At 44.7% G+C, this 23,671-nt stretch overlaps 2 protein-coding genes and 2 non-coding genes across 5 annotated transcripts; all 4 read right to left on the bottom strand.

Annotated features, from left to right (window-relative positions):
* Positions 1–2,075: 2,075 nt before the first annotated feature.
* Positions 2,076–3,669, bottom strand: RASL11A (RAS like family 11 member A). Its single transcript, XM_064172358.1, has 4 exons — positions 3,453–3,669; positions 3,302–3,358; positions 3,149–3,228; positions 2,076–2,953 (listed from the first exon to the last, which is right to left on the bottom strand). Exons 1-4 carry the CDS (start codon positions 3,571–3,573, stop codon positions 2,501–2,503), a joined length of 711 nt encoding a protein of 236 aa, XP_064028428.1. The 5' UTR covers positions 3,574–3,669; the 3' UTR covers positions 2,076–2,500.
* Positions 3,670–10,427: 6,758 nt separating this feature from the next.
* Positions 10,428–15,703, bottom strand: RPL21 (ribosomal protein L21). 2 transcript variants are annotated; one of them, XM_064172336.1, is made up of 6 exons: positions 15,596–15,703; positions 14,482–14,560; positions 13,325–13,386; positions 12,157–12,269; positions 11,395–11,545; positions 10,428–10,559 (listed from the first exon to the last, which is right to left on the bottom strand). In XM_064172336.1, exons 2-6 carry the CDS (start codon positions 14,546–14,548, stop codon positions 10,470–10,472), a joined length of 483 nt encoding a protein of 160 aa, XP_064028406.1. In that variant the 5' UTR covers positions 14,549–14,560; positions 15,596–15,703; the 3' UTR covers positions 10,428–10,469. The 2 variants fall into 2 exon arrangements, with proteins under 2 accessions (XP_064028406.1, XP_064028415.1); XM_064172345.1 differs by lacking the exon at positions 15,596–15,703 and adding an exon at positions 15,578–15,594 and having other exon boundaries at positions 14,482–14,562.
* LOC135174139 (small nucleolar RNA SNORA27) lies at positions 11,966–12,098 on the bottom strand. The gene has a single exon (XR_010301747.1). It is a non-coding gene; the product is annotated as a small nucleolar RNA SNORA27 (small nucleolar RNA).
* LOC135174068 (small nucleolar RNA SNORD102) lies at positions 12,486–12,560 on the bottom strand. Its single transcript, XR_010301713.1, has one exon. It is a non-coding gene; the product is annotated as a small nucleolar RNA SNORD102 (small nucleolar RNA).
* Positions 15,704–23,671: the final 7,968 nt, after the last annotated feature.

Raw genomic sequence — 23,671 nt, 5'->3', positions numbered from 1 at the left:
GGGGGGCAGTGTACTTCTCCTGTGCCCTGCCTGTTGGTTCAGGGTCACACAAGCTGAAAACTTCTGGGTGAAGGTAAACCTGTGCCAGCCAAGGCAAATTCTGACAAGCAGCTTAAATGCCTTATTTATGTACCTGTACCCAAAAACTTTATCCAGAATGTCCCAGCTCAGCTGCTGCCTTAGATTGGAAGCAGGTCACAGCAGCCCTCCCTCACTGCCATGGGCACATTTTACATTCGCGTGGGGCCTTGTCCTGGTCCCAATGTTCAGCTGAACCAGCACAGCACAGGTAGCATGGGGAGGGTGCCAAGTGACTCCTGCCCAAACTCTTCAGCTGTACCACAGCAAAGCCCCAAGCTCCTGCTTTGCCAGGGGCAGTAGGAAGCACCAGAGCTCAGTGCCTAGTGCTCTTTTTCACTTGACCTTTGAGTGCCATGATGAGATGCAAGCAGGTCCAGCATCTGTCACTTGCCCTTTAACATGTTCTGTGCCCATCTATGAGCTGGATGCTTTTAGTGGCTTGCTCAGTGAAACTACTGCAAACAGGAGTAGGGAATCAAGCTTCCACATTTCCAACGACAGAAGCTTGTTTAAAAAAAACCAACCCAAGCCATATTACAGCAGTAATTTCTCTGGAAACAATTTGTTATCCCTGATTTCAGGACGGTGGAATGTTGCATAAATACCCCACCTGTGAGTTTTCAACCCCTTGTTAAAGTTTCCTTCTGAGTGTGTGGCCTGTGTGGTGAGCTTGAATCTGACGGGGATGTGCTTATTGTCATCAACCTCCTTCCTCTGCTCCCCTAGAGCCCCTAACCCAGAGTCCTCGGTCAGACAGAGCAATGCTCATAGGGAAGAGGTATTCAAAATCCACGCTGAACAGTACTTTAACTTGTCCAGGCTATCATCATGCTTTTGCACTTCTATGAATTAACTCAGGAGCTTTGGAGCCAGTTTACTGTTCCAGCTTCAGTCTGATTCTGCTAGTCTGGAGCTCCCTGCCCTCAGCTCTCATATACCCTTTGGTGGGACAGTGTGGTGCCCTCAGAGAGGAGATACATAGGTAATGTGCCTGGATCCCTCAGAGAGGAGATACGTAGGTAATGTGCCTGGATTTGATGTGCACATGGGATGCTGCTGGCATCCTACACCCTACCCAGTGCTAACACAGAGCTTAGATACTTCCTTACAGACCATCATTCTTAACTTGCACAGTGACCCTTTCCTCAATTACCACTGTCAGGAAGCCTTTCATCTGCAGATTAACAGTTGAGGTGTCAAAGAAGGCTTCATGTTGAGAAGTAAGAGAGGCTGCCCACTAACTTCAAGACACAGCAGTGTCCCTGAAGCAGAGAGACTTACACAGTGGCTACGTGCCTTTTCTAACAAAAGGACAGAAGAAAGTGGTCTTTGGATTCTATCAATGACATTTAAAATAAATCTCTTTAAAAACAAAAATAACAACAAAAAAACCCCTCCTTAACTGGGGTTGTGCTTGAGTGAGGACAGCAAGTTTCCCCCCTGTACAGTTCCCACACTTTCTACACTGCATGGAGTGTTTTTTACCAATACTATGCACATACTTTAGAGGCATATTTGAAGTACAAACCCTAGATTTCATGCTCAGATATCCAGCAAACAGTTAATAAAACTATTCTAGAATGGCATAGAGCTCATGTGAAGTAAGAGTACAGAAGTCTGACTTGTTTCCAATGGCTACAGAATTGCCTTGGTGGAGACAAAGATATAGTTCTTTTTAAGTACAGCTGTTTTCTGTTAAGGGAACCTACGCATCAGCCCTTCCTATCATACATCTCCAGAGAAAGCAACAGCCATCCCACACACTCCTCTGCTGTGGATTGCTCAGCACTTTGTCCCACAGTAATCTGTAGGAGAAGCACAACCCTCATGTTAAATGCTTTGAGCTCAAAAGATTAATTCTGTGGGATATATCTTGAGATCAGAAATTGGAACGCATGCCTAACAGCTTATCACCATTCAGGCAATTACAGATGCAAGTGAAACAGCAGCCACTGAGAGAGAGTGGAGATGCTGTTAGAATCAGAATGCTTACAGACAGTTACATTTTCATGTTTAATAAAGTAGTGGGGTCTTTTTCTCTCCATGTAAAGCTTTCCATCAAGCACTTTCCAAGCACTTTCTAAAGGCAGCTGAGTGTTACACTGTATTAATTCCCATTTTACAAACCAGAAACTAAAGCTCAAAGAAATCATTTAAGGAGACTAAAAAGTGCAAACCCCAGCCCAAACCAGAAATTAAATCAAAACCTTCTGGCAAAAAAATAAAACCCTTCTCCAATTACCTCTGGTTGCTATGCAGCTTTTTTACCCAACCAATTAAACACGAGAGAATGGCAAGGAAATGGCAAGCTTCAACATACTTACTCCCATACTGCTGGCATTAGTACAAAAATAAATATTTTTATTAACTGGTTTACAAAAATAAAGTCTATTCAGTCACATGGGGGCGTGGGGGTGTGTTATTTGACTTTGGAAGATAAAGCCTGTTTGAAACGTCTTTTTAGATCTTGCATGTTGGGAGATTTGGGTCGAGGGATGATGGATGACCGCCTCCTGTCCGCGCTGCCAGCATGCTGTACTTTGCTGACCTCCTTGCAAAGATACTGGAAAACATCACAAACACCTTGGGAGTCATCACTCGTGGAGATTTCCAAGAACAGGCTGCCCAGTTCGCTTGCTAGTTGTAGTCCCTCTTTTGCCTCTACCTGCCTGGCATGAAGGAGATCTGCTTTGTTCCCCACAATAATGATGGGTGTCCTGGCATCTGGGTGGACCTTGCGTATGTGTTGGTAGAGAGGTCGGACCGACTGGTAGCTGCTGTAGTCTGTGATGGAGTAGACCAGGAGGAAGCCCTCTGCCCACTTCACACACCTGGACAGGGAGTCCAGCACCTGCACACAGTCCTCCTGCACCTGCGGTACAACAAAAAGCACAAATTTGGCCTTGAGTTGTTAAATTATAAAGACAGTATCGTTGATAGGACCGGCTCAAAAGGCATCCCGAGCTCTGTCTTGGGACTGAGTCTGGGACTGAAAAGGAAGCTGGGGCTCAAAAGCAGAGCCTTTCAGTGGCAAAGAAGAACCGATCAATCTGAAGCATCTCCGTACCTGGATGCATCCCGGCGTGTCTTGGATCTGCACGGCGACGCGGTCCCCTTCCAGATGGACAAGCCTGGAGTAGAGGTTGCCTGGGGAGCAGAGAGCCGTCAGTCACTAGCCTCGCCTGCGGGGTGTCCACCGCGCCCCGCCGCCTCACCTCACCTGTGTTCGGCTCGTAGTCCCCGATGAACCGCTTCGTCAGGAACCGCACGATCATCGCTGCAACACAGAATGGCCGCATTAGGCGGAGCGGGCGGACACAGCGGAAGGCGAGACGGACGGACAGCCCCGCGCCCCCTCGGCCCGCACTCACCGCTTTTGCCGACGTCGCGGGCGCCCAGCACAGCCAGGCGGACCTGGGCGCCGGCTGGCCCCGGGGGGCACTCCGCTATGGGCGCCAGCAGGAACGGCTGGGACATGCTCGGCAGGCGCATGGGAGGGGTAGCCGGGTGGCCCTGGGTCGCTTCTCTCTGTTTCGCCAGGCTCGGTCGCCAGCGCAGCTCAGGCAGCCGCCGGAGGCTTTTAAAGGCTTCGACGGCAGCGCCCCTCGCTGTACCGCCCCGCGGGCTGCACCAGCCCCGCCTTGCTTCGCCGCCCCCAGCCCGGCCACCTCCCCCAGCCCGTACCGCCCAGCCGCTCCAGCCCTGCCGCGTCCCGCAGCACTCTCCCGCCTCACCCGGCGCCTGCCGCCCGCGGTTGCAGTCCCGCCCACTCCTCCGCCACCTTCCCCATTCCCAGGGGTGGAGTGGACCCCCCGGGCGAAGGGGCAGGAGGACCAGACCCTGCAATTTACGACCCAGGTTTAGGGGGAAGGCCCCGCACCTCACGCCTGGCAGACGGAGGGCAGCACAAGGCTCACAGCGTGCGAACAGCCCTGAAAACAGGTGGTCCACAGGGCCCTGAGGTCCAGATTAGGTCCTTTGTGCTTTCTAAGTGGCACAAAGTTTCAAAGAAAGGTGCTCCACCATGGGCTACTGAGCCTCGAACCTGCCCCTACGCAGCTGCCTGAATGCTTCTGCCGCTGTAAATCGCGGTCCTGGCTCTTCCGCAGCACCTTGCTTTGCAAGCACCTGGGTGTTTAGGACATGAACAATCCACTCAGGTAGTGCTTTATTTTTATCAGGGAGATAATACAAGCCCTCAGAAACAACATGGAGGAGGCCAGGAGGAGGTTGGTACTTGAAATGAATGGAATGGGTCTGTGTTGTCAGAGCCCAGCACTAAGGGAGGCCAGAGCTGCCATGGGAGCTGCTGGGGCCCAGCTGCAGGACTGATGCTCACCGGCAGGCCTGGTGGTCTTGGACAGATACGCAGGCAGCTGAGATGAACCTCAGCAGTAACGGGGCTGTGCACAGGTGCTGCACTCCGTTGCCCTTCCCTTCAATCCAGCTCTCAGAAGGTGCACACAATAACAGTGTCATGTTTTATCTTGCTTCTTTGGAGACCCTCAGCCCCAGTTCCTCCAGAAAGTCAAAACAGAGCACCAGCTCTGCTCTACCAGAGCCAAGGTGTTCCTGGGTATGATGGTTTGGGTGTTCCCTGCCCCCACACACACACTTTAGAAGTTACCCAGACTAGACTCAGCTGGCTCTGGGAATATAAATGAAGCTATTTATTTACAGCTAGCACAATATACAAGCAGATATTTACAGTATATACAGTTATAGACAGAAATATACAAGGTAAAAGGTAATACAGAAACACAACTCCCCTCCCAGAAACCTGAGTCCCCAGGAGGGGCTCTCAACCACCCCTGCACCTTCCCCCTGCCCCTCTCAACCTTACCCCAGCCCTAATGAAGAATAGAGGTTCAGCCAGGAGGTTAAGAAGCAAAGGTGGGTTAGTCCAAACAGAAGGTGAGGTTAGGGAGATGCAGTTCAGTCTAGCTAGCTTCAAACTAGCACATTGGGAAAAGTCACCGCAACACCACATGGAAAAGGATGTGCACAGAGAGTGGAGGCACAGCTCAGGCTCTGCACCCTGCAGCAACCAAAGGATTGGGCACCTTCCTAGGGCAATTTTCTACCCTGTTTAAAGAATCTCCCCTGTTCTAACTGGTAATGATTCTACATTGCACTTTGCTGAAGGGTTATATGCACTTCACAGCACTTAAGACCATGCTAATTAAGTAGTGCCTGCAGAAAAGTGTGGCCAAAGAAGTGCTGCTATTTGAATAACTGTAGTGCCCAAGAACCCCTATGGTAACATTGAGCCATCTTTAACCTCAAAACATGATTGCGCCTTTCTACTTCACATCCCATCATGCCAGTGAGCCCTTTTTGCTTTATAAACAAGCTTTCTCGTGTATCTCTAAAAGCATTAGGTTTCCAGAGGTTCGTGCTACTGTCATCTGCTCCCATTATCACAGCAACACTTGTCTGTGGCCTTGCTCTCAGTGCCAACACAGACTATTTTTGTGCATTTCTTTACAAAAGAGCCACTGAAATGAGTCTGCTCTAGGCAGATGATTCCCAGGTGCTGAGCTGCAGCACTAAACAACTACTGTTACCAAAACTTTGGGAACTACTTGCTTCTTTGCAGCTGTAGAGTTCATGCTGCCTCATCTACTGCTGAGGGCACTCCCAGGGGCAAAAAGTGAGAGCCAAGCACAGAGATGACAATATGTAAAATGAAGTAAGAAACCCTGTGAAGAAATTTACTTCCAGGTCTCTCTCTCCTTCAGGACATAATATTCTGGCTGAAGCAGCCAGGGCTCTTCTGTTTCTTACAAGATTCCTTACATGTGGGGGCTATGAATGGCTGTCTTCATTTTGTGGGCCAAGATACCCCTGGATGCACAGCTCTCAGAGATGTTCCAAGAAGTCTTTCCTTGCTCAGTTGGAGGTCCTACTTGGAACTGCACTTTCAGTCATCCCATGAAGATACCACCATCACAATCTGTCATCATCCCCTTTCACACAGCAACATCTGTCACTCAGTCCCATTCACATGGAGTCCCAGGGACACCATAGCTCTGCCTGAACCACCTCCCTATTCCAAATTCTGGAAACATTCAACATACCTTTGAGGGAGAGAACAGGCAGCTTACTCCTGTGACTGCAGCACAGAGGACATTGAAAGCCACTGGAGTTTCCTTTTCCTCTAAGAAACAAGGCAGTGTGCTCCTGGTATGTTTGATGATGCTGTAGAGTCTGCTAGAAGGTCTGAGCTTAAAATGGGCAGGATGACCTTAAAGAGCAGCAAGCACAGTACTTTTTCATGCAGAGATGTGCTGCTGAGAACCTTTGCTGTGAGCTGGCATGGCTTCACCACTCCACAAACTTTCACGGATCACAAGCCCATGTTCAAAGCTGTAGGTTTTCCTTACTCTCCCCAGTTGGCTAAGCAATCTGGAATGGACATGGACAAAAAGGTGATTGAGTGCCATTACTCAAAGTCACTTCCTCCCAATAGTGAAAAATTAAATCAGCAACATCAACTAGAGCTTTGTCTTCTCTGGGCTCTTGACCTGTACACGTGCTGGTGCTGACAACCACATCCCTACCCAACACTTGGATTAAAATGGTTGTGACTCTGTAAATCCTAGAAGCTACAACTTGATTCCTACACAGACCTTGGCAGTACATCCGCTGAGGCAGATGTATGGACATGAAATGCACATAACCTGTGTCTTACACACCCCTACCCTCAGAATCACAGGGGTTGCTGATGCCTTTCTCCCATGCAAGGAGGCCATTTTCAGTTGTAGGTTGCCCTCTACACCCCTTAGTCGTGAAGTACTACCCAGGCAACAATGAGCCCACTTTAACTGTGCTTTCACCCCACCTTGCAAGGGCAGAGGGAACATGTCTGCTTGTGCTGGGAATAAAGAGGTTCACATTCTCTGACACATGTACATACATTTATTGGCATCTTCTGGACCAGCAAGGGCACCCCAGCACAGTATGTATCTGGGATGCTAGCTGTTCTTTTGATCATAAGAGCCATGAATGTGCTGAGGACAAGAGAGCAAACATGAAGACAGTTTCCATCTAATAGATACAAAAGGAAGATTACAGAAGTGTGAATTGTTTGTACATCCTTGTAAGAGTTGCTTACCTGCCTTGGCCCCAGGAATGGGTTTGGAGGTGTCTGCACACCCCTTGCCCACCTTGGACATGCACACTTCACCTGCTTTCTCCATGGGGGTCCTCAGCCTGCAGCCTTTTTGCAGGGGCATGGCTGCTTCTTGGTTCTTTCACTGAGCCTTCCAGTTCACACACAGACCTAGCACAAACATTCCCAAGGAAATCTCAGGCCTTAGTGTCACCAATAAGCTATGACACTTGACCTCTCAGGTTTCTTTGCTTCTCCTCTAGGAGGTGACAGCTTTTGGCAGGGAACCAGCTGCAAAGGTTCAAGGCAGTAGAACCTGGAAAAGAGGAGACAGTTCAGCTCCTACCTCCTTATCAGACTCCATGGAACAAAGCACTACACTGAAGTGTCATGGTTTGTGCTAATCCTGAAGCACTTCAGTTTCTGAACATTGCATAGGGACAGCCTGTCCACCAGCTCTGGGATAATGGAGTTCTGAGCTAGAAGGGGACTGGAAAACAGGTAACATGTATTGAATACAGAGGAGATGGCAGGGCTAGTTGACAGAGCTTCAAAAGGGATGTGAAGGGGGAGCGGCGTAAATTCATCAGGCTTCCAGGTGGCAAGGTGTGGGGGGGGGACACATCAGTGTGCGAGCAGTGGGAAAATAGTAAGGGCTGTCAACCTGCTGCCCAGAAGCATGCTGGGGACAAAATAATGCAGACAAAGTCTTGCAGAGATGAGCCAGAACACTGTAAGGAAACCCACTTCCTCTGCTCAGAGGGGCACAGAGCTCAATTGCCAAAATCACCCTTCCCTCCTAAGCCTTCTGCAAGTTTTGCATACACTTAAAACTATTATCTTCTATCAAGGATGCATTTCAACTTAGACACTAATTTCATGACTGGCGACGTCCCCAGGCAGTTCTTCAGTAACTTCTCACTTCACAGCTCTTCCTCTTCTGTCACAACTGTGCAAACAGGACAGATGAACAGGAAGCAAACTTTGGATACCAAGAAGTCCAAGTATCTGTGCTGCATTTCCGCAAACCTGGGATTACTACCTGAGGAAAACCACCACTACACCGAGTGCATCTAACAGGTAGTGTCTACAAACCCAAGACAGATTAAGCCTCAGTTAATTTGTCTTGTTTTCAAACTTAGGGAAAAAACAAACCCAACCCATAGCCAAAAAAGGCTATTCTCTTCCTGTACAAACCAAATACCAAATTTCATTTTCGGTCATTTCTGGGAAGCCTGACTGAAGAAAACATTCCCTCCTCCTCCTCCTCACAGCCCACACACAGCTTCCAAATATGCATTTATGAGCATCTACTGTCAGCATAATGACCTTAAAAACAGAGACTAAATAAATTGAGAACTGTTGCAATGCTGTGTCTCTGGAAGCACTGCTCTTAAATGAGACTACTGTATCCCATCTAGTCTTACTCTTCTAAATTGTTGACAATAAATTCAAAGTTTACGACTACCCACCACTGTTAACCATTTCTTCATGATGCTATAAACTAATCCACCGCAATCCTGACAGATAAGTACAAACCAAACAGAACCAAAATAACTCAGAGGCATGCATGAGAAAAATCTAAAGTGCCACGAAAATAAAAAATCATACCAAAAAAAGCCTCCTGCCCAATCCTCCAGGCACAAAGCCTGATAGAAAAGGGTGTTTACCTTGTAAGCCAAATGCCAATTTTACAATTCTATGGAAACTGACGAGCCAAAGATCAAAGTCTAAGGCTTAGTGTAGAAATCCAGATGCTCCACGAAAATCCCGCTTGATCATAAAAGCCAAGGGCATAAACAGCGACAGTGAAAGTCATCTCAACCTTACTTCAGCAGATGATGCACTCCAGGTCCAATATATAGTCAAAAGAGGATACTAGTAGCATGTATCATATGTGAATGGGTGAGTTTTGCTCCATTTTCTTCAAAGCATTTCTAAAGTCCTAGCAACTACTGTCTACTCCATCTTCTAATTTGGGTACCTGGAGAAACTTCAAACACAGCATTTGCTCATTAGGACTTCCAAATGCCTAGTGTCTGAAGCCTGTCACCCTTAAATATCAGGCCAAGCCAGATGACTCCAACATTTAAAACCTACATTCCATGAGAATGGAACACCCACGCTTGAATGTGAGGTAAATGTAAACAACCATTAATCCCTAAATTTATAAGCAATCCACACATGGTCTGACACTTCTGCTTAAGGCACTTCAGAAATAAGGGAAAAGGCAAACCTCATCACTTCTCAATTTCTCACTCCCAAGCCTACTAGCTGTCCTGCAATTGATTTTTCAGTAATTTTCAAGTCAATACCTACAAATTGCTTGCAGTCACTACTTCTCTAGTATTTTACTCTCTCTACATGCAGACATTTTTTCATCAATTTGAGGTAGTGAAGCAGTATCTTACATGACACTTAGAAATGTTTATTATTTATCCACATCTAGAACACACTTAAGATCATTTATGCATTTTCAAAGCTACTTTCAGGAGTTTATAGCAAGCTCCACACTTTTTCAAAGATCACAGAAACACATTACTAAGTAGTTGGCTGAAGATGCTCTTCTGTCAGGTAGCACTGGGTTTTTTGTGAAGTATCAATAAATCATGGTTGACAGGAATGCATCAGAATGAGGTAGATGTTTACATTCTCCAGACACAACAAAACGCAAGCATCCAGCTATGCCAGACAACTCAAATGATAAAAATCAAATTATACAGGCTAGCAGTTTTGGAATTAAAGACTCATTTTAAACTACTGTTTCCTAAGAATGCTTATTGGTCTGAGCATGTTCTAAAAATCTTTCTTTTGCAAGTTACAGGGATGAAACACCAAGATTTGTCCACAGCTGTTTGTCAAGAGGTTACCTTCAAAAACTGGTTAATTGTTTGTTACTAAAAATGAAGCCCCTCAGCCAAAGCTTTTATCAATGAAATCCAAAGCTCATTGTCTCTTTTCCCACACAGAGTAACCTTTACGTAACACTGCAATTCCTGGTAAATGCTCTCAGTTTAGTGGTGAAATATTCCATGTCCTCTCACATTAACTCACAATTATCACTGAACATTTAAAATTTTAGTGTTCCTAAGATTTATGGCCTATATAAACAACTGATCAACAAAAGCTGTAATAATTTAAATGGCCAAGCATCACGTAAGGCGAGTTAAACTCCAATAAAAGACAAGTTTTCTAAAGCATCTGTTCCAAAAAGTAATCAGCCACAATCACATACACTTGTCCAAAACCAGACCTTTATTTTTTTTAATGAGCATTATGCCATAAATTCATAGGGAATCGGCTCCAGCAGCTCTGGATCCTTGCCATTAGTTCTCACAAAGTGTGCTTCTCTTGGTGGAGCAGGCTGTAAACAGAAAAAAAAGCCTCATGACACTGTACCTCAAAAGCAACCTTACAGAAAATTAATTTTGATGATCATTTAACACATTGTTATATATACATTACAGCTATTTTCTTATCTAGTATCTCTAAAATTTGATTTGAACAAACAACAGTTAAGAAAACGATGTTACAGTGTGCTTAATTTTAATGGCTAAAAGGAAAAAAAAAATCAACGCTATACCCTCTGCAATTTACTAATCCAAGTTACCCCTATACTCTGTGGTTCCAGAAGCAATGGCAATTATTTCCTCTCTGAAGTCTAGTTATTGTTTTTTTCTTAAAGGGTTACAAAAGAAGCTGCTGCATCTAAACTCAACTAAACAAAAAAACCTCAAACCACCACTGACCCTGTAAATCAGGCACAGCTTCCTGCTGCAAATCAGCAACGGAGCAGAAAGCACCCATCCCTTTGCTCACAGCCAAGGCTAGAGCTTCCATCCAAGAACAATGCAGCCCTCTTCAGGCATCAAACACAGCAGACAGTCCAGGTACAGACATGCTGCATACTGCCACGCTACTCTTGAAATCAGAAAGGCAACCTCCTGTGCAAAAGGATCAAGAACCCAAGTCATGGCAGTGGCAAGACACTGCCAAGACAATCTAAGATTTTTCAGAATGTTGTAAGCAGCTTCATTCATGTGGAATATTGGTTTTTGTTGGCTTTTTAAGACAGACCTCTGTTTACAGAGTAACACTGTTGTTTTTAGAATTATCATTTTACTCAACTGCTTTGGTTCTAGTTGCAATTTTTTTTGCAAACTGAATTAACAACATGTCAAATACAACAGAATTAATACCTGACGTTTCAGTTGAACCCAAATGCCTTTTTCTTTTGCTTCCTTTTTCTTCTTTTCATTCTCCTTCACACGCTGCAGAAAGCTGTCTCTGCTCTTGGAATGTTTAATGTGCTCAATGCGCACATTAATTCTCTTGGCAAGAATTTTGCCCCTAAGACAGAAAATGAGTTTTTAATCTACAGCACTTAATAAAAGGCTATTTCAAAGCTAGTTTTATGGGCCTTATATAAGTAACCCCAGAACATCAATTAATGTTTTTTTTTCCCTCTAAAGATCAATCACTCAAATATACTGTTGACGCAAGTCAGATGTAACTTCTTTAACTAAAAGGTTATTAATATGTAATGATGTGCTGACCATTTAGATTAAATTTAACCATGTAGCACAAAGAATTATACTACCACTGCACTCCAGTCCAGCTCTTGGAAAAAAAACAACTTGTCCTTTTTGACTGAACTGTACAAAATCCAGCTGAATAAAGCTACACATTAATATTTAAAAAGGCCTCAGCACCAATGTGAAGTTGGCTGAAAATGCCCATTAAGTAACATCATTAAGTGCTCCTCAGAAAAAATGTTTCCTCTGACAGGATCCAAGTCAAATGAGCATCATTTGCTTGGGTTATAAAAAGGATAAACACTTTACCCACCTTGAATGACCAATAAAGACAATGAGTGTCTAATTGGCAAAGTGAAAGGAGGGTGCAATTACAGATAACCTTCCCCAATACAAAGATGCAATACACAGAACTTCATTACTTACTTGACCTGCTTATTAACAATAATGCCCACAGCGTGTTGAGTAACGTTATATACTCTTCCAGTCTTGCCATGGTAACACTTGTGGGGCATACCTTTTTGAACAGTACCCATACCCTGTTAGGAGATATAACAATTAAGTGTGTAATTTAACTTGAGAAAAAACAAAACACACCCTACAAAACCATTAAGGACTTCTCTTTCAGAGCTTACATGAAATACATGCTTCAGATTACTTGTGATTGATTTAAAAATACTCCCATTTCATTAACAAATTAGAATATATAGCCATGCACTTCAAAGACTATCAAATTTTGCTAGGACAACTCTGGTTGCTTTCAGTGTCGGTGAAATGAATGATCACTTTGCTTTCAGCAAGCAATCACAGGAGAAAATCATCATCAAGCTCCAGGGTGTCAAGAAGCATTAATCACGAACAGTGCAATTCAGTTCTGCAAAAGGCAAACAACCAAGCAGATTACAAGCCATGTGTGACTCGTAGAAAAACTCTGCATTTCAAATGAAACTAAAGGATTCAACCGAAAAACAATCCCTGGTGAAAAGCTTTCAGATTCACTACCACTTCATTTTGAGAGCATAGTGATTTTAAACATGTTCTAGAAAATACTAAATGATGGGAAATGCTGCTTCATTTTTTTCCCCTGTATTAATACACGACTTACGCTTACATTTATATCTTCATTTCTAGGTTTAATGTGGCTTTGTATTCACCATCCCTTGCACAGGGACAGAGGTAACTATCAGGTACATCACCCATAAACTATGCTTTACGTGGAACTTGGGCAAGACAGGACAGCGACTGAAATTACAGCTGAGGTTCCTAAGAAAGTAGTGCTGGTAGGCAGCACCATACAGCAACTCAGTACTAGATGTGGCAACTTTACTCCCTTGTTTTCAGTTGAACATATAACAACAAAGTACACCCAAATTATTTTTCCATATATATATATAAAAAATCCCACATAAACCAGCATGTGACACTGAAGCACTACTACTATTTCAGTAGCACTGTGATTCCGGTACTGCTTCCAACAAGAGCAGCAGGTACTTGTGCTGATACACGAACCAACTAACAGAGTACCTCCAGAAACTGGAGACTGAAAACAATTACACTGCTTTAACATTTTACTACACAGCATTGTACAAAGTACCTTGATATCAACTATATCGCCCTTCTTGTAGATGCGCATATAGGTACCCAGAGGGACAACTCCTGTTAAAGAGACAAAAATTTGGGCACTTATGAAGCCCAGTTTCACACACACAAAATGGTCTGTAGGACACACATCATGCATTGGTAGTTTTCTTAACTAGCTCAAATTTAAACTAATTTCAAAACCATAACACTGATTTTTTTTTTTTTAAGTAGTAATTGCTTTCTCACACACTTCCTACTTAAAAAACAAAAAACCTGAGACAGGAAGAACTGCAACTTTAATCCCACTCCTAACATAGAACTTGAAAAGAGATTACACTATTTAATAGTTCACTGTGAACACTGCTGTAATCACTGCACACTGCTAAGAGGCAAAAGAAAAAAAATGTACATTTTAACTGTTACTTAAGTCTTTTCAGTTTGAAATGAAATTTCAAGCATTGACAGAATTAGCATTATTACTACTGTCAAGCAATCAGAATAACAATGTGTAACACAAACCCTCTGAGGAGAGGCTGAGGGAGCTGGGGTTGTTTAGCCTGGAGGAGGCTCAGGGGGGACCTCATTGCTGTCTACAACTACCTGAAGGGAGGATGTAGCCAGGTGGGGGTTGGGCTCTTCTCCCAGGCAACCAGCAACAGAACAAAGGAACACAGTCTCAAGTTGTGCCAGGGAAAGTATAGGATGGATGTTAGGAAGAAGTTCTTCACAGAGAGAGTGATTGGCATTGGAATGGGCTGCCCAGGGAGGTGGTGGAGTCACCGCCCCTGGAAGTGTTCAAGAAAAGCCTGGATGAGGCACTTAGTGCCATGGTCTAGTTGACTGGATAGGGCTGGGGCATAGGTTGGACTGGATGATCTTAAGAGGTCTCTTTCAAACTGGTTGGTTCTATGAGTCTAAGAGGTCCCACCGTCGAGTATCTAAAAGTAAGGGACTAGTTGCAAACTTAAGCATAAATCCATGGGCTGACACATACTGAAGTAGCTGGGAAAAGCTTCTATTCTATAAAGTGTAAGAGCTGGAAGTTTTACTTGCATAAAATTCTACAGTTTTTAGCCTAAGTTGTCAGAAGTTCTTTGACACAAACTGTTGTTCTACAGATGCTACTTAGAGACTGCAACTTACTGTGTTCTTGCTACAAGATATACTCACCATGCTTCCGGAAGGGCCTTGAAAACATATAACGTGTCCCCCTCCTCTTTCCCTTTGTGTTCGTCATTTTGGCTGATCACTGTAAAAACAAATGCAAATTATTCAGAACTACTGGTTCATTTACTCTCTATAGCTGTCCAATGGCATTTTCAGACACTTTAGAAAAAACAAGTCTCTAAAGCTATTCACCATTTCCTAATTCTTGGATCAAATCAAACAGTTTTGCTAGCTTAGACATTCATAGAAAACAACTTATAGGACCATGAGATAACTGAGGTTAGAATAGATGCTTGCAAGTCACCTTGCTCAACCTCCTGCAATGTCTCCTACGAGATCAGAGCGGGTTGCTCAGGGATTGAAATCTTTCAAAGATGGAGAGAAACCACTGCATGGCCTCCCTGGGCGGTTTGTTTGAAAGGCGTGGCTTGTTGTTCTAACGATGAAAAACCTTCCCCTTACATCCTGCGTGGACTTCTGATTTTGACCTAAGACAGATGTCTGGTGCTCCAGCCGCATACCTCTATCAAGCACCAGGATCTTCATACACTGCGAGGACCTCCGGTGCAGACCCATTTTAAGCCCATTTCCCTCATGGGGAGAGATGCCTCTCCTTATGAGGCATCCAAAACGCAGCATCCCCCCCAACAGATTTATAGGTCACCATTCCAAGTGCCGGCCACTAGACAGGCTAATAAAACTCGAGTACTGCCGCAGCGCTATTCACTCCAAGGCCCACACTAAAGAGCTGTCGCAGCCACCCCGCCAGCGCGCAGCCGCTCTCTAGGCCCCGACATCCCGCGGGCGGCCTGGGGTCTGAACAGGACCACCACTGCCCCCTCAGAGGAGCCTCACTCCTCCAATACTGCACTCGCTGCTGGGCCACTTCCCTCCATCCCTCAGCATTTTCCTGGCTCAGACCAGCGCACCGCAACACGGCAGCAAGCCGCGGCCTTCTCCCTCCCTCCTGCGCCCTCTGCCTCTCAGCAAGGCCGCGCCGCCCGGAGCCCACCCGCCCCGCCGCCAGTGCATCTCGGCCGTTTCCCCGCCGCTCCGTGGACCGGCGGAGGCACCTGAATCCGCTCAGCGCAACTCAGAGCAACTCAGCGCAACTCACCGCGTGTGCCCTGCAAATGGCGACCGGGACGGAAAGGAAGAGGCGGCGCCGCGGCCGCCCTTAACAGCGAGGCCTCCGCAAGGCTGCCCGCGCCGCGCCCGAGAGCAATTCCCCGGGAGCTGCCCGCGTCCTGCCTGATTGGCTTGAGTGCCTGCCCGCCTCCCGGCCTGCCCGCCTGCGCTGCCCGTCCGCCCTGCCTGCCCGTCCTGCCTGAGGTATGTCTTCTCGAAACAGCCACGTAAGCCGACCCTGATAAACGCCCACGGAACTGGCCTGGCAGAAGTTCGATTCTCTCGCTGAAGCCTAGACAATGTATTTTTTTAACATGGCCGTGCTGGGAGACGAGGCCAGGAGATGTTTGACAGTCGGGTGGCTACTTTGTCCTCATAAATCATGTTAGCACTTTGTCTGCCGTTTAAAAGCAACCTAAGTTTCCTGCCAACAAACACAGTAGTTATGCTGCCTCTCTCCCCCCAAAACTATTCAAGGACAGCTTTGGGAAGCATTCAGTCTCCAGAAGAGAACTAGATCAGTATTTATTGAAAGTAATAGTTATTGTTTGCGTGAGAGCTCACTTATTACTTACCTTCACTGGAACTAAGATGCTAACCCTATTCACTGCAACAGAAGCTTTGTTCAAAGCTGAGAAAACTAAACCTCTGCTAGACTGCTCATGTCCAACGAAATGCCACTATGCTTCGTTTTCATTAGTTCAGATGCTTTTAAAATGGGTTGATGGTGCCAAAAAGCACATTCCAGGATCAAATCCAGAGTACAAAAAAGTTGTTTGCTGATATTAGAGAAGTACACCACAATTTAAAACTGCAGTAATGTGAACTTTGCACTACGCTCTGTATGTTGACAGCTGCTTGACAGGTAGTCCGAGTCAGGAAAGCATGATAGGAGAGCCAAACCAACAGCACAAGAAAAGAGGCTGCTCAGGTCTGGGATTTCTTATTGCTGTAATGAAGCTTCTTATGCCATAATCTACAGTTTGTGTAACAGGTGTCTCCACAAAGATGATAAATCAAGTATGGATTCTCAACAAAGAGCCTTTATATGGCTACAGGTTGCATCAGCTGTGTGGTGCATGAAAATGAAGCAGACTGGTGAGCAGCTTCCAGAGCTGGCAGAGTGACTCATTGTGTTTGTGCATCATCAATATTAGAACAGACAGGGATCATCATGGGAAGCTGATTGCAGGCAGGAGTGAGTCAAAAAAAGGGCCTCCCTCCCCTGAGCTAAACATGCAGGGACCGTTCAAAACTTGTCCAAGCAGAAGTTGCCCTGTTGCAGGATTTTTTTGTTTTGAATGAAGGAAACACTTAATTTAGAGGAGGGATGATAACTTAAACCAGCATTTAAAAACTTACTTGATCCTCTGACTAACTTCACAGTTATTTTAAGGTTGTCTTGCAAAACTTAACGCCCTTTCTATCATCATTTTAAAGCTAGTTTAATATTTATGGATGACAAGAATGGATATGGAGGATTAAATACAGTATCAGGTTCTGCCTGCAAAGCTAGCTGGCATGGCATGTTGTGACAGAGGCCCTGTCTCTACATGAAATCTCTTGGAGTGAAATATACTTAGAAAAATGCATCTGTATTCCAGCTCTGCACCATGAAAAATCTAGAGTTTACAGCACCTGTTACTTACACAGAGAAAGTCTGTCATTTAATATGCAGTCAGCATAGGTACCGTGAAACCTTTCCAAGTGTGAAGACAGTTATAAGTGAACAGCTTTTAGGTGGGAAAGCATATTGGCAACAGATAGATTTCAGGGAGGATATCAAGCAAAGTAAAGACAGGATGTAAAACCCTAAAAAGCATTATTGAATAAAGAATATGGGCATTTTCAGTGAGCTGAATGATTTACTCTTGCCAGTAATTTACATACACATGGAGATGGAAGGAATGGGGAAGAAACTCCACATGTAGTCTACCTGGACTTCAGCAAAGCCTTTGACACTGTCTGCCACAAGAAGCTCCTAGCTGGCAGCTCATGGTTTGAACAGATTCACTCCGTGCTGGATCAAGAACTGTCTGGATGGCAGAGCCCAGAGAGTGGTGGTGAATGGTGCCACATTCAGTTGGCAGCCAGTCACTAGTGGTATTCCCCAAGGAATAAATAGTAGGCTGAAGATGTGCCAGCAGTGTGCCCAGGGAGCCAAGAGAGCCAATGGCATCCTGGCCTGCATCAGCAACAGTGTGGCCAGTAGGACAAGGGAGGTTATTCTTCCCCTGTACTCATCACTGGTCAAGCCACACCTTGAGTACTGTGTCCAGTTCTGGGCCCCTCAATTCAAGAGAGATGTTGAGGTGCTGCAACGTGTCCAGAGAAGGGCGACAAAGCTGGTGAAGGGCCTGGAACACAAACCCTATGAGGAGAGGCTGAGGGAGCTGGGGTTGTTTAGCCTAGAGAAGAGGAGGCTCAGGGGTGACCTCATTGCTGTCTACAACTACCTGAAGGGACATTGTAGCCAGGTGGGGGTTGGCCTCTTCTCCCAGGCAACCAGCAACAGAACAAGAGGACACAGTCTCAAGTTGTGCCAGGGAAGGTATAGGCTGGATGTCAGGAGGAAGTTCTTCACAGAGACAGTGATTGGCATTGGAATGGGCTGCCCAGGGAGATGGTGAAGTCACCACCCCTGGAGGTGTTTGACAAAAGACTGGATGAGGCACTTAGTGCCATGGTCTAGTTGACTGGATAGGGCTGGGGGATAGGTTGGCCTGGATGATCTTGGGAGTCTCTTCCAACCTGGTTGATTCTATGTTGAAACTCAGGTCCACATATAAAGCATATAAACGTATTTCATAAGGGGGAAGTACCTGTGAACTTAATTGAACTCTGCTTTATATTGGGCCAAGTAAGACATTCATGACTTGCTACATTTCTTACCTGAATAAATGGCATGAAATGTTTATTCAAAAATTTGGTAACGTTTTTATTAGTAAAATTTACTTTCATTAGCACACCCTTCTTTAGCTCTGCTTTTCAAAGAAACATTGAATCACCCACTGCACATGTCGTCTGAGGTTCATCCAGGAATCCATCAGTCCATCCCTTATACCCAACATCTGATAAATGGTTTTCCAAAACCATGGCCTGCTGAGCACTTAAGGACTGCAGAGCCTTTTTGTGTTGCTCACAGAAAGATTTCTCAATAATGGCTGTTTCCAGCAGATAAAGTTGCACAAGTTGCGGTATGAGTTCTGGTCCAGAAACGTGAGCTAGCAGCAAAGCAAATATAGGGGAGACCAGTGCATTTCAGACTGCCAGTGCACCCTGTACTGCCCTGCTTCATCCTCTTAGAAATCCAGCCCAAACTGCTCTTCCTTGATCAAACTGTAGTTGTAGGATCCAGATTCCACTTTGCCCTAAGCTGCAGAGAAAACATCACATCTGGTTCTGCTTCAAACACCATGTCCTGTTAAATATTATTTATTAATATTCATAATGCTTATTTCCTAATTTATGAAGATCATGCCTAGACATTCCAGAACACATAGTAGGCCTGTTTTTGGCCTACCATAACACATCCTCAAGACTGGGGTGAATGCAAAGTGACAACACCTAGTTTAACATGAAAATATAAAAACCCATGTAGGTCTCAGGCAGGTGCTCCACCCTTTAATGTACTTCAGAAATCTTACTACACCATGCTAAACTATTTCCTTCCTGCTCTCTGGCTTGGAGGTAGAGCAAGACAGGCAAAGCAGTTTAAATTGGATCCAGTTCAAAAGTTGCTGAGGAAAGGACCTTGAGAGGGAGGGTTTATTAGAAGTCAAAGCAGCAGGGACTAGGTAGATATCACTTTGGTTTTCAAAATGGAAAATACCATACCAAAACCCTCCAAACTTTCATAGTCTCCAAGTTCCCATAGTCAGGATTCTGGTATCTTCTCTGGGAGAATCCTGTTTAATTTCTGACACTTCTCTGCAGCATCTGTCTGGTCAACAGCTCTCTAAGGAATACACGTTCTATGATGATTCTGCACATGGAGTTGTCAGGAATCCTTCACTGAAATTTTAATGCACAGTAGGATCTGGCTTTGCTCCTAATCTCAGAGGACCAAGTGATACACGTAGAATTCCATTTGTGTTAGGTTATTCAGCAAGGGTGTGGAAGGAATTTAAATTAATGAGAGTTTGTAAAGGGCTCTGAGGTGAAAAATGAAAAATATTCCCCTTCAGTAGGGTGTAGATCTCCTGTGTCTCTCCTATAATGCATTCATTACATGGAAAAAGATACCTGATTACATCTTGAAGCACAATTTTAACAGGATTAACAGAGAATAGGTGTTAAATAAAGGGGTTGAAATCTGCAGTTCCTCTTGTGATAACACTGTGAAACCTAGAGTCTAAATTGAAAATCACGACTGAAGTTAATTGATTACCCCATGGTAGGCTTCCCTTCTAGAAATGTAACATCTACTCTCTGCTTTTGACCAAAAAGTTACTGGCCAAAGTAATCGTGTCACTAATTCATCCTGTTGTTCCATTGTTCACAGTATCATCAAGGTTGGAAGAGACCTCATAGATCATCAAGTCCAACCCTTTACCACAGAGCTCAAGGCCAGACCATGGCACCAAGTGCCACGTCCAATCTTGCCTTGAACAGCCCCAGGGACAGCGACTCCACCGCCTCCCCGGGCAGCCCATTCCAGTGTCCAATGACTCTCTCAGTGAAGAACTTTCTCCTCACCTCAAGCCTAAATTTCCCCTGGCACAGCCTGAGGCTGTGTCCTGTTGTTCTGGCGCTGGCCACCTGAGAGAAGAGAGCAACCTCCTCCTGGCCACAACCACCCTTCAGGTAGTTGTAGACAGCAATAAGGTCACCCCTGAGCCTCCTCTTCTCCAGGCTAAACAATCCCAGCTCCCTCAGCCTCTCCTCGTAGGGCTTGTGCTCAAAGCCTCTCACCAGCCTCGTCGCCCTTCTCTGGACACGCTCAAGCATCTCAGTGTCCCTCCTAAACTGGGGGCCCAGAACTGAACACAGTACTTAAGGTGTGGTCTAACCAGTGCAGAGTACAGGGGCAGAATGACCTCCCTGCTCCTGCTGACCACATCATTCCTGATGCAGGAATGTTCACTCCTTCCAGAAAGATCGTGTTATGTGGCATCTCAGAGTCATGTTTCTATCTCCTTTAACAGTCTCTGGCTTCCTGATGTTTCTAGCACTGACATTTTATTTCTAGTAGTTCAAATCCACATCCACAAAACCTATTCTGTAAATATAAGCCTGAGGCTAGTTTCATGGGAGTTAATAAAGATTGTGGCTGAGCAACCAGTAACTTTCTAGAAGTGACTGTACAAACTCTTGAATGGGCTCGCTGGGGAATCCCAGAAGTGCCAGTACAGGTGGCTGCACTGAGCTGCATTGCCAGTTCCATGGAGAGAGGAATGGAAAATAATGACAGTGTGCCATTAAGACAAATGAAGGGGAAAAGAATTGTGATGGGGCCCAGTATGTCACAGAGGTGTGAAAGGTTTCATTACACTAATGTTACTTCTACTATAATTGCTAATTTAAAATCTTACTAGATACAGCTAGGTTGATACTGAAGCCAAACAAATGGCCTTTTTTCCATCATTATCTCAACTGCTAGATCCAATCTGAAATAGTGAAAAACTTCTGTTGTGCAACTGCTTACTTAAATACCATGGTGCTCTACTTGTGTGTGCATATCAGTGAAAGCTGCGTTAGTGACCATAGTGAAACTATCAGGATCTTCCAAGGAAGCTCTTCTGTGACTGTGACCACTTTCTCATGGGTACCAAATAATATGATCTGTTTATCAAATGTCATTTCAAAAGCAATTGATGTCTATTTCCTCCCTTACTAATGGAGTGGCTTCTCAGGAAACTGGTTTCATTAATGCAATGCTTTCTCAAACTTCTTAGGAGCATTACTACTCCTTCCAGGTCATCTGTCTCTGTGTTATCTTCCCTGAGTCCAACCCATCTAACCAGGAACAAGCAACTCCTCATATTGTCAGCATCAGCTTCTCTGTGTATTTGGTTGTTTTGACAAAAGGTGATTAGCCACTTGCTGGCTAACACAGCTGGTAATTACAGACACTTCCTACTTCTTTGTCATAGAGGACCTGAGCTTCTGACAGCAGTAAATCTTCATGTGGGGATTTTTGTGGGGATTTTCTTTTTGACAACATGTTGAATATAAGTATGGAATTTATGCTAAAATATAGTTTTTAAAATCTGATCTTTCATAATCTCCCTTAAGCCCTTCACTAGCCCTCTTGGGAGCTCTTAACTGTCATGTAATAAATAAGTGGCTTCATGATTAGGCACAGACTGCTATTTTGTCCTTATTTGTTTATGTCTGATCTTATGAGAGCTTCTAAGTAGCTGGAGGAGCAACAATGCTTGCCCTTTTTCTGTCATTCTTTATGCAAAGGGATATCTTCTTTACACCTTCATTTTATCAAGCTAAATATTCCAGGCTCTTGGTGCTTCCAGGCATGTAGCAGGCTCTGTATATTTGCCCCCATTCCCATACTTCTTTCTTGAGTATCAGTGATCGGATTTGTATGCAGCAGTCCCTGTTAGCTTATTTACCATGCACCAATTATTTCAGAGATACTTCCTCTTATTAATGAAGATGATCACAAACCATTAAGCTCCTGAGGTTGTTTTTGGTTTTGTTGTTGTGTTGGGTTTTGGTGGGGGTTTTGTGGTTTGTTTTTTTTTTGTTCCCACCCCCCCTGCTGTAAATGTTTCAGTGTGTGTCCATAAACTGCCAGCCAGGAACTAGAAGACAAACTTTTAATCTTACACTCATGCAATCTCAGTGATTTCAGCGTTACAAAGTCAGTCTTGATGATTTTGCTCAGGCAAAATTTTCTGTCTTCAAAAAACTTTTGTCTATAAGGAATAAGCAAGACAGAATAGGTCTTTAATAACTTTAAAGTATATTGGTCTAAGCAAAACAAATACTCTTGGAAAACTTGCAATCTGGCAAGTGGCAGACTTAATTGACCTTTTCCTTATCTGATTTATAGCATGTGACTATTTTATTCACTGTGAGTATAATTTTAACAGAAGCTCAATCTATTGCAATTGTCCAAGACAGGCTTAACTTTGGGGGACAAAGAGACTGAGTAGATCTGAAGATGAGCTTTGCTGCTGAAATGTAATGCCCAATGTAAAGTATGTAAGAATAATTTATAGTAATGGCACACTGAGTTTGAACTCACATGAAATCTCACTGAAACTATTGCAAAACTATTTTTTGGCGCTTATTCTCAGGTGAGTTTGCAGATGCTAATTGTTGGAAGTGGTCAAATCACTGGAGGGCAGGGCTGCCATTGAGAGGGACAGAGACAGGCTGAAGAAATGGGCTGACAGGAAACTCGAAGTTCGGGACAGGCAAGCATCAAGTCTCCACTTGGGTAGGACCAGCCACATGCAACAGAACATGCTGAAGGCAGGCTATATGGAAAGGGGCTTTGCTAAAAAGCACTTGAGGATCCTTGTGGACAACAGCAATATGCTTGTACCACAGTGTCAGCTACATTCAGGATTGTATTAACCATGACGTTAGACAGCAGGGCAAATGATTCTTCCTCTCCATTTGGCACTTATAAGATCCTATATGCAGTATGCATCCTGTTCTGAGTTTCCCAGGACACAAAAGACAAGGATATACTGGAGCAAGCCCAAGGATGGTTGTGGGGCTGAAGCACAGAGACACTTGAGAAGAACCTGAAATAAACTAGTACACTCAACTGGCAGAGAACAAAATCTCTTTTCTCTCTTCTGCTGCCTCTTGGGAGCATGCAGAGAAGACTGAGACAGACACCTTGCAGGTGTGCACAGTACAAAGACAAGAGGCAATGCACAGAAGTTAGAACACAGGAAATTTCTGACTCAAGATAATTAAAATGTTTCTAATGTAAAGGTGGTCACTCAACCAGGTTGCTCAGAGAGGTGGTGGAATAGATATTCTTGGAGCTCTTTAAAACTCAGCATGGCCTTAAAGACCTGCTTTGAGCAGAAGATTGGACTAAAGACCTCCATAGGTTACAGAGATTGGTTTGAGTCTTTGATGC

This window comes from Pogoniulus pusillus, chromosome 3 (genome assembly GCF_015220805.1).
Source record: "Pogoniulus pusillus isolate bPogPus1 chromosome 3, bPogPus1.pri, whole genome shotgun sequence".
Taxonomy (NCBI): Eukaryota; Metazoa; Chordata; class Aves; order Piciformes; family Lybiidae; genus Pogoniulus; species Pogoniulus pusillus.
This window is presented reverse-complemented; position numbering and strand designations above follow the sequence as displayed.

Bases quoted from the DNA above. Each gene is read 5' to 3' on its own strand.
- RASL11A (XM_064172358.1), bottom strand. From the start codon at position 3,573: ATGCGCCTGCCGAGCATGTCCCAGCCGTTCCTGCTGGCGCCCATAGCG. The intron at 3,359-3,452 runs GTGAGTGCGGGC...TCTGTGTTGCAG, and splicing joins CCGCGACGTCGGCAAAAGCG to CGATGATCGTGCGGTTCCTG. The intron at 2,954-3,148 runs GTACGGAGATGC...GTTGTACCGCAG, and splicing joins ACACGCCGGGATGCATCCAG to GTGCAGGAGGACTGTGTGCA.
- RPL21 (XM_064172336.1), bottom strand. From the start codon at position 14,548: ATGACGAACACAAAGGGAAAGAGGAGGGGGACACGTTATATGTTTTCA. The intron at 13,387-14,481 runs GTGAGTATATCT...TCTCTTTAACAG, and splicing joins AAGGCCCTTCCGGAAGCATG to GAGTTGTCCCTCTGGGTACC. The intron at 11,546-12,156 runs GTAAGTAATGAA...TTTCTGTCTTAG, and splicing joins ATTGTTAATAAGCAGGTCAA to GGGCAAAATTCTTGCCAAGA.